At 43.3% G+C, this 9,693-nt stretch overlaps 1 protein-coding gene across 1 annotated transcript; it reads left to right on the top strand.

Moving 5' to 3' along the window:
• The first annotated feature begins 1,103 nt into the window (after window positions 1-1,103).
• DONSON (DNA replication fork stabilization factor DONSON) lies at window positions 1,104-9,369 on the top strand. Its single transcript, XM_035545840.2, has 10 exons — window positions 1,104-1,385; window positions 1,641-1,721; window positions 2,880-3,083; window positions 3,477-3,655; window positions 3,958-4,136; window positions 4,222-4,345; window positions 4,459-4,563; window positions 4,955-5,153; window positions 6,444-6,659; window positions 6,944-9,369. The coding sequence occupies exons 1-10, from the start codon at window positions 1,131-1,133 to the stop codon at window positions 7,079-7,081; spliced, it is 1,680 nt and encodes a 559-aa protein (XP_035401733.1). The 5' UTR covers window positions 1,104-1,130; the 3' UTR covers window positions 7,082-9,369.
• The last annotated feature ends 324 nt before the right edge of the window (window positions 9,370-9,693 follow it).

The raw sequence follows: 9,693 nt of genomic DNA, 5'->3' as shown, positions 1-9,693 counted from the left end.
CATGAATACTGCATCTTCTGTCAGTCACTGGACTCACAGGTTATTAATAAAACGATGCAAGGGAATTCTATAAAAACATGAATAAATCTTATTTTAACTACTGATGTGATGTAACACAGCCTTGAAAATAAGTAGTGCTTTTACGCATGTGTGCACACATGTCTAAGTATGCAAGTCCTCTGGAATTTGAAGTTTCTGAAGCTTTCTCCCCAGCTGCTAATTTTTTCCTAATGTTCATTTTAGTTTAAATGCTTGTAAAATGAAGTATATCAGAGGACACCAAATAAGAGAAAAGAAATAAGGCTTAATAAAACAGGAACAACCAGTGACAAAACTGCAGAAGAAAGCTTGTTTTTTTTAATAGCATAGCTCTTGTTTTACTAGAACTTCTGTTAATAGGTATGTTGTTCCTAACTATAAATAAAAATGCTTTTTGAGTCCCATGTATAGTAGATCAAGGCTAGCTATTGCTGCGGTTGTCTTAATCTTTCATCCAGATCAGGTTATGAAGTAAATATATCTGTGCTTTGGTAGTTTTTGTGGTGGTGGGTGCCTTTCAGCCCCTCTCTGAAGCAGAAAACTCCAGGGGTGGGCCCTAGCTAGTGCTGATGGGCAAACCCAGCTCTCTGCCCCAAACAGGCACAGTGTCTGCACCAGCTCTCTGCCCCAAACAGGCACAGTGTCTGCACCTACTCCCCCATCTTACCCAATGGTGATCATGTCCCAGTATTTGCACGGGTGATGTGTTTTTGTTTTGTTTTGTTTTGTTTTGTTTTGTTTTCCCCAGGTGGGTAACATCTCTCTGACTGCTGTCATGTAGCAATTTCCTTGATGCCTGACAGGAGACAGCCCTTCAGGCTGTGTAACTCGCTCGCTTCTTGGAATAAATATTTATTTCTTTGTTTGTTTGTTTATTTATTTATTTATTAACAGTTAAACTGTTCTTTTTCCCAGCGAGTGGGCAACGACCCTCGTCCCGCTGGCCGGCGAGGTTGGCTCAACCCGCGCAACCCCCTCAGCGCCCCCCAGGGGCCGGACAAAATGGCGGTCGCCGCCTTTCCCTCAGCGCCGCCCCGGGGCGGAGCTCGCCCCTCTGCGCGCCAAGCCGCGACAGCGGCTCCCGCCGGGCCATGGACGACTCCGCCGTGCCCGGCTACTCGCCGGGCTTCAAGAAGCCGCCGGCTACGCTGCGGCTGAGGCGCAAACGGCCGCGGAGGAGCGAGCCCCCCGCCGACCCCCAGCCATGCGGCGCGGCTCCGCGGGTCCCCTCGGCGCCCGCCCGCCGCAACCCCTTCTCCAGCCTCGACAACGCGCCGCGGGGCCGGCAGCCGCAGCGGGAGCCGTGGCCGGCGGGAGGGCCGCCCTCGGCAGCGCCCTTCTGGCAGGTAGGGACCGCGGGGCTCCCCTCCGCCCTGACGGGGCCGCCGGAGCCTGAGGGGAGACGGGGCTGTGCCCGGCGGGAAGGGGAGAGCCTGGGTCTGGGGCGGCCTCGAGGATGGGTCCCCCCGAACTGCTCTGTAGACGTCCCTACAGCGTGTGTGTGCTTAGTATCTATTGACATTTCTCTGCAAGGCTCGTTTTTTAAAAATATTACTGTGGTTCATACTCAGTGCTGCATCTTACGTTCTTTTTTCCTTCAGTTCTTGGAGTCTGTTCACGAAGATAAGCCCACCAGGAATGCGGAGCGCTCTGAAGGAACCAACAGCCTCATGTTAGCCAATGTACGAAGCTTCCTTCGTGTAATGTTTCTGAAACAATTCCAGCTGCTCTTAATTCACAGAGAAGCCTAAGCTATTTAATTTAGAATTGGTTCATCCTCATCTAAGATGTACTAAAATGTCAGCGTTCAAGACAATTCCTTAAATTGCCTTGAAGTTTACTTTAAGCTGACATTGTTTTAAAAGCCAGCCTTCTTCCTGACACTGTTACTGTTTTTGTAGCTGACAGAGGTTGCTTTCTTCTTCCAGTTTGATTAGTATATTTACCATAATCCACCTCTTTCTTAGGTTTTAATTTTGTTGAGGTAAGGATGTTCTTAAGCAGCTGCAGAAGGGGAACACGCACTGCTTCACCAGGCTCGTAGGAAAAAGAACGCCTGAAAAACGGTCCTTGAAAGAGTTGCAAGCAGATGATGTCTGATGCTTTTATAGGTTCAGAAACTTAAGTTCAAACTAACGTAGCAGGATAGAAAAATGACCTCTCAAAGAGAACAAACTGCCCTGGAACTCTCCAGCACTTTTTTTTTTTTTTTTAATCCTTTAGGAGGCATCTGATGCTACGGTCACCAAGAGAGGACTAAATGAAAGGCTGTTGTGTTAGACTAAGGTTCTTACTAAGGTTCTTTTTTTTTTTATGACATCTGGAAAGACTGCTGTGATCAAAAACCATCTTTTTTTGTAAACAATACAATGCAGTATTGTTGTTAGAATTTGTTACTGACTTAAAAATAATCAGTTGAATATAAACCATGACTTTGGTTACCTTATGAAAAGTCAAACTGTGTAGCTTGGAATCTAGAAAATCCATCTGTAAAACTATTTTTTAATAAGTATGTGCCCGTAATGTAGTGCAAATACTTCCTTAGGATTAAAATGAGGTAGGTACTTTTGCTGTTACACTGAATTGGACAGAAACTTTCAGGAAATGACAGGTTTGCCATGTGTTTTTAAAGGCTACTGAACTTCAAAAGTTACGTGTAATAGCTGTAGTCTTATCTAGTCCATCTTGTCTAGTCCATGATCTGGTCTGCCTGTCAGGAAAGGTGTATTAAATCAACATGGGAAGAAACCTAACCATATGAAAATATAAACAGGTAGTTATTTTTATTTTTTTAAATTGTATTTTCCTTGGGTTAATTGATACTATTTTTGTTTTGTAAGGACCTTCATTTACCTGCTCTTACACCCGATGTTCCCACCTCACCAAGGCATGAATTTCCTGCAGACTGGAGTATTAAAACACGACTTCTCTTTATGTCTTCTCAACCTTTTACCTGGGCAGAGCATTTAAAAGCGCAAGAGGAAGCTCAAGGATTTGCTCAACATTGTAGAGCAGCAGAAACAAACTTGCCACAGAGCGTACAGGTAATAATAATTCAGAGGGAGCTTGAAGCTCCAGCTTTATAAAGGAGAATGTACCTTTGCATGTTTCATGAAAGTGCTGGCAGTGAAGGTTGGTTGTGTTTTGTATTGATCTTATTTGCATTAAGAACAAGGTTCATTTAGACTACTAATCTAATTCCGTCCACTGTTTGTACCCCAAAATATAACCAGCGGCAAACAGCGATAAGGGAGTGGTCATTCAGTTTCAACTATGGTGCAGTTTCCAGTTACTGTCCATTTTCACTCTGGCTTATTCATAAGACTGGGAATTTCTTTTTAGTATCTAGTGTAGTTTGTTTGTTTTTTAATTCATCTGTTGCAGTGTTGCATTAAGTAAAGTTTTGCTGTCCTCATGAAATTCTTTTTGTAATCTAGGAACCAAAACTGTCAACAGAACTGCGTTGTGCCTTTCAGCAAAGTCTCGTTTACTGGCTTCACCCATCGCTGCCCTGGCTGCAGCTGTTCCCTCGTATTGGAGCAGACAGGAAAATAGCTGGAAAGGCCTGTCCGTGGTCACAGGATGATGCCTTGCAGCAAGCGCTAATGAGCGAATGGTACGTGGAACCAAAGAATTCCTGTATTTAGTAAGATTAAGACGTTGGGATTTTAATCAGTTCTCTTTATGAAAATGCTTTTGGTTGGTAGGTTGTTTTTTTTGTTGTTGTTGTTGTTTTGCTTTAGCTGGAATGCTTATTATTTTTGAGGACCAGGTTAAGGAAACACATTTAAGACCACAGGTACCTCCTTGTGTTAAATGTCCCTCTCCAACCATAGTTGCTGATTTGGATAGAATTCTATAAATCCTGTTAGCAGGTTGTCTTCAGTGCTTCATTTATTGTTTTATTCTAATTTGCAGGTCTGTCAGCTTTACCTCTCTGTACAACCTGCTCAAAGCCAAGCTATGTCCCTACTTCTATGTATGCACCTACCAGTTCACCGTCCTGTTCCGTGCAGCTGGTCTTGCAGGAAGTGATGTTATCACAGCCATGATTTCTCCCACGACCAGAGGTTTAAGGGAAGCTATGAGAAATGAAGGTAAGGTGAAACCACTCCTTACCAATAAATTGCATTGGTTGCGCGTTACAAACCATTCATTGCTTTCTTTCCTCCTCTGTTCAAGGCATAGAGTTTTCCTTACCTTTGGTAGAAGAAAGTAGAACCAGAAAACAGAAAAACTCTGAAGTGAATTTGGAAGCAGAAGCTGCTAAAAGCCCTGAAGTGTGCAAAAGCCCTGAGGACGGAGAGTAAGTCTTATAAAACGGTAGAATTCAAAGACGCTTCTAGACTCCTGCACATTCCATTTGGAAAACGTTCACAGAAAGTATTGCCCTCCTAAAACTGATTCTGTGTTTCTCAGGGAACCTGCTACAAGTGATGATGATGATGATGAAAGTTTCTCTTGGCTTGAGGAGATGGGAGTCCAAGATAAGGTTAAAAAACCAGATGCTACCTCTATTAAACTGTATCCTTTCTTTGCATGTCGCAATGTATTGCTCAGGAAAACCCTGCAGGAATTTTTGTAGTATAGATTTAAGTTTTATAAAAGAGAAATCTTGTCTCAACTTCCTGAGACTGCCCCACACCAATGCACCGTAAGTGGCAACAATCCGGGGACTCCCTTCAAAAGCAGACTCCTGATTTAAACTAAAATGCTTATGTTTTTATGTTTGCTTTGAGGAGAAATTCATAGTAAAACTAGGTGTTGCTAACTTCATAGATATTTACCGGCTGTTAAGACATCGGACCTGAAAATACTTATCTCACAGCTTTAATAATGAAATCAGAAGTCAGGTTTTGGGTGTGTTGATGCTTTTCATCTTCTGATGTTTTTCCTTTGACTCCAATCAATTCAGTCAGAAGGAGAAGCATGAAGTGCAGATGGATCACAAACCTGAATCCCTCGCATTGGTGAAAGGAACAAACACGTTCACTTTACTGAACTTCCTGATAAACTGCAAGAGTCTAGTGGCTATTGCAGGTCCACAGGCAGGGCTTCCACCAACTTTGTTGTCCCCCATTGCTTTCCGAGGTGGAACAATGCAAACACTCAAAGTAAGTAATACCACAGTCCCTATTTTCCCATAAAGAAAAGTTGTTTCTTCACTCAGGCTGATGACTGTCTTTGTATAGTCACTGTATTTCCTTCAGGTGCAACAGTAATTTTTGTTGCTGTAGCCTGAGTCAGCATTTTGACTGCAATATGGACTGCCTCCAAAATCATCTTTATCCCCAAAATCTGTGCCACTAAACTGAAATCCCAGTGTTTCTATCTACCCTGGTAGCTTGAGGTTAAGTAGACTTCCCAGGTAGTAAAGTGGTTCTTAAAAGATTCACCTGCTTTAAGGAGGTGGTGGATACTAACAGTTATGCTACTAATGTGGGTTTCAGTCCTCTGCCACCAGAGAAGCTGTTCATATGGTGTCTATCAAAGTTCTTCTGCAGTTAATGTGCCTAATACTGTGCAACGCTCCAGTGTATCATAGTTGGTACATCTTATGAGTTGTTACAGAGGCAGTAGAACCACCGTGATACTCGTATTGAACAGTAAGTTGACAAGAGTTAAAAATATTCTGAGGTTTTAATAGGGCTGTGGCACTGCAGTATTAAGGTAAATAGTTGGTTAAATAAAAGGTTGATAGTCGGCTGAATATGAGCCAGCAGTGTGCTCAGGTGGCCAAGAAGGCCAACAGCATCCTGGCTTGTATAGGAAGCAGCGTGGCCAGCAGGTCTAGGGAAGTGATTGTGCCCCTGTACTCGGCTCTGGTGAGGCCGCACCTCAAGTACTGGGTTTTGGGCCCCTTGTCTCAAGAAGGACATGGAGGTGCTCGAGAGAGTCCAGAGAAGGACAACAAAGCTGGTGAGGGGTCTGGAGAACAAGTCTTACAAGGAGCGGCTGAGGGAGCTGGGGTTGTTCAGCCTGGAGAAGAGGAGGCTCAGGGGTGACCTTATCGCTCTCTACAGGTACCTTAAAGGAGGCTGTAGCGAGGTGGGGGTTGGTCTGTTCTCCCACGTGCCTGGTGACAGAGCGAGGGGGAATGGGTTAAAGTTGCGCCAGGGGAGGTTTAGGTTGGATATTAGGAAGAACTTCTTTACGGAAAGGGTTGTTAGGCATTGGAATGGGCTGCCCAGGGAAGTGGTTGAGTCACCATCCCTGGAGGTCTTTAAGAGACGTTTAGATGTTGAGCTTAGCGATATGGTTTAGTGGAGGACTTGTTAGTGTTAGGTCAGAGGTTGGACTGGGTGATCTTGGAGGTCTCTGCCAACCTAGACGATTCTGTGAAATGAAAATTAGGACTTGATTTGGTGTGTCAAAAACTAATCCTGTTGTGGGTTTGTCTTCAGGCTCGAAGCATAAATGCAAAAGCCAGGGTTCACCTGGCATATGAAGACGTCTTCAGCTTGGAGATTATCGGCCCTGTCATGCCCCACTCCCTCCATTCATTGACCATGCTGCTGAAAGCCGCGCAGAGGGGAGCATTCTCTGCAGTACTCTACAGCCATGAGCCAACAGCTGTGTTTAACACTAGTCTTGATAATGCAAGCACTGCCTTAAATAAGGTAAGTAAACTAGAACAGACCATCTTTCCTGTTAGGAATAGCATCTTTATTACAAACCATAGGGTGCTGAGTGACACACGACTTTTCCTAAATACATGGGTCTATACCCAATTGCTTGTGATCACCCCCGGCAGTCCCTGCGGCTTGTTATTCCCTCAGAAATGGCATCATCAGAAAACTAGCTTTTTGGGGGAGTTCCCCAGAGGTACATAAATGAACAGTTAAAACTACAGGCATTTCAAACAGGTATGTTTACATGTTTATCTTCTTGCGAACTTCTTCAGGAAACCGTATGCAAAGACCTTCCTAAGTGTGGACTGCATTCTAAAACTTTGGATCAGCTGAGTCAACTGCCAACGCTGGGAAAATCTTCCATCCGATTTCTAGAACTGAAGGATTACGCATACACCTGGAAGTCCTAGGTATACGTTACTGCAGGTTCATGGATCAGAAAGCTCTCTAGGGTGCAGCTGCTGTATTTCGTTCAGGTCTACACAGGCAGCACCTATGCGGTACTAGGAGGGACATAACCTAGGTGAACATCACAGACAATATTGCACATCACCCATCATAAAACGCTTGGAAGGACTTTCAAAGGAAATTAAGGAAAAGGCTTTGGACATCTCCTTCTGTATTTTAGAAAGCTTTTTTTAAAATAAAATTTTATAAAACAGTTTTCTTGTGTGCTCTGAATTCAGGCTGGAAGGCCTGTTCTCTTCATGTGCACGTACATTCTATTCTGAAACACAGAATTTCTGCGGCTGCTCTGTGCAGTAACCTGTAACCCACTCCTGAGGGGTGGAATTCTCAACATACGCCTTCCTTCTGAGACTGCTTAAAGCACCTTGCCAGGAGCATGATAGCTAAACGTCAGTATGTTGCACCTCTTGGTTTAAGAGTAACCTCAGGACTCCAGAAGACAAAAGTCAAATGGACACAGACACAGAGTTCCAGCTGCGTCTGAATCAGATTAAAAGGCTAGGACTGCTGGCAAAACCATCCCATATTCCCTTATCTACTTATGTTGAAATGAGACGTTTTTAACAGGCAGTTTGTATAACGTAACATGAATCAGACTGAGTTGGAGCAACGCAACGCAGTTACGCCGCCTGATCGAAGCAGAGAAAATGAGCGGCAGCAGGATGCCGCTGTGACTGTTCAGAGCACCAGCACGAGTCAATTGCCTGGGTTTAATGCAGTGTTACACTGAGGTGCAGTCAAAGCTGGTATTCTGGACATGTGTAAAATGCCATTTATCACACAGGTATCAGGTGAGCAGATTGCTGCAGCAACAAGTACTAAATCTGAAGAGCGGTATATGTAGAATACTGTCATGCTTGTACACTCAAAGCAAGATTTCTAATTCTACTGGTATTTTGCACAGAAAAAGCAATGCTTGTGGTCATGCTACTCTCATCTTTATCACAGTGGAGTCCTGTTCACCTCAATGTCACGGTTCTGAAGCAGTGACATTAGACTTGGGGAAAGCTGGGTCTGTCAACAAATGGCTGCAAAGTGAGGTGTGATGAAACCTTGCCCTCCCCCAAGTTATTTTGTACCTACACCACTTGACTACCCAGAGTACAGCATGTATACAATTAACACACTTGAATAGTTTATGTTTACATTGTTATTTCACAGTAACTACCATGACACTGACAGTCTAATGGACAAGACATTTGGAAACCTAGATAAAGCTGAATACAAGTCCCTATCTTATGACAGAAAAGGGCAGCTTAGAATTTTAAATGACAACACTAAAAAAATACTCTATTTTTGGTGGGGCCCATGTAGCACAATCTGATTTAGGGAAAAATGCGAAGACTAGTCAAAGTAAATTACTGAGTCATACCAAATACCACTAGTGAAAAATTTAGTGTTCATAGCATCACAGGGAATACCAGGAGACGGTGTTTCTGAAGTTGCTGGTGTGTTAACGTGACTGCAAGTGACAGTGTTAAGCTAAACACAGTTACTCCAATACCTTTTTAATCTTGCTCGTCTGCCTCCATCAGCATTAGCTCTGCTCTAGGGCTTTGCAGTCTGCTGTAAACACATTTTTTTAGCCCAACGCCACAATCATCAACAGCAGTTTGTGTATAAAACAAGTTACTGAACATAATACAGTAAAACCATTCTGTGGCTGCCTTTACAGGAAAACACTTGTAATTACTCAAGCCGATAACAATTTTGGTATGTGAACTTCAGATTGTCTGTTTCTAGGAATGCTACAATTATTGGTAATTTCAGTTTGTATTTTCACATCCAGCATGTCAGACTTCTGGAGATAAACTAACAGCAATTAATAGCTGGCAGTTATTAAATTGTACTCATTCCAGTATGAATTTAGCTTTGTTAAATAACAATTACGTTCTAGGCTAGCAGAGTGATGTCAAAACATTTACCAGCAAATTCTTTATCGTTTGCTTTGCACCATTACCTGCAGCTGTGGCTCCTCCTGTACTATAAACTACATTGGTTGTAAGTCATAGCTTTGCCTCTGATTTCAGAAGCATACTGTCGTTGCTTTCAACTCTGTGGTTAAGTGTGCTGGCCTTGAGGTGTGCTCGGCTCCCATTAATTTTTCCTGTAAGAGCTACAGCATTACACTACCCAGTCTGCTGTTCTTCCAATTTAAGTATGTATTTTCAGTACATACTGGCATATTCCAACACTAACAGAGTCGTTTTTTTATTATTTTTTAACCTGTCCAAATGGGTGAATTTTCATTACAGCTATGACTTGTTTGAGAGAACAAGGCTGTAGCAGTTGACAAAGACATTATGCAGTTTTTGCTCTTTAAGAGGCAGTTTCAAATTTCCCAAGGCATAGGAACTTCACCTTCCTACCTCTCCAACCCAACCTATTTGAACACTATAAATTAATAGACTGCCAAGAATTTGTTCTTGTGGAAGCTCGCTACAAGTTGTCGGGCACCTGTTTCAAAATGCTCCTCACCACAGGAAGGTCAGAAGCACTTTCAGTGAGATCACTCCTCAGAAAAGTTCTGCAACAAAAGGAAATCCAACAGGCA

The sequence above is a fragment of the Cygnus atratus genome, chromosome 1 (genome assembly GCF_013377495.2).
Source record: "Cygnus atratus isolate AKBS03 ecotype Queensland, Australia chromosome 1, CAtr_DNAZoo_HiC_assembly, whole genome shotgun sequence".
NCBI classification, from domain to species: Eukaryota; Metazoa; Chordata; class Aves; order Anseriformes; family Anatidae; genus Cygnus; species Cygnus atratus.
Note: the sequence above shows the minus strand (reverse complement) of the source record. Positions and strands in the feature narration are given on the sequence as shown.

Bases quoted from the DNA above. Each gene is read 5' to 3' on its own strand.
- DONSON (XM_035545840.2), top strand. From the start codon at position 1,131: ATGGACGACTCCGCCGTGCCCGGCTACTCGCCGGGCTTCAAGAAGCCG. The intron at 1,722-2,879 runs GTACGAAGCTTC...TTGTTTTGTAAG, and splicing joins ACAGCCTCATGTTAGCCAAT to GACCTTCATTTACCTGCTCT. The intron at 4,564-4,954 runs GTATCCTTTCTT...CAATCAATTCAG, and splicing joins GATGCTACCTCTATTAAACT to TCAGAAGGAGAAGCATGAAG.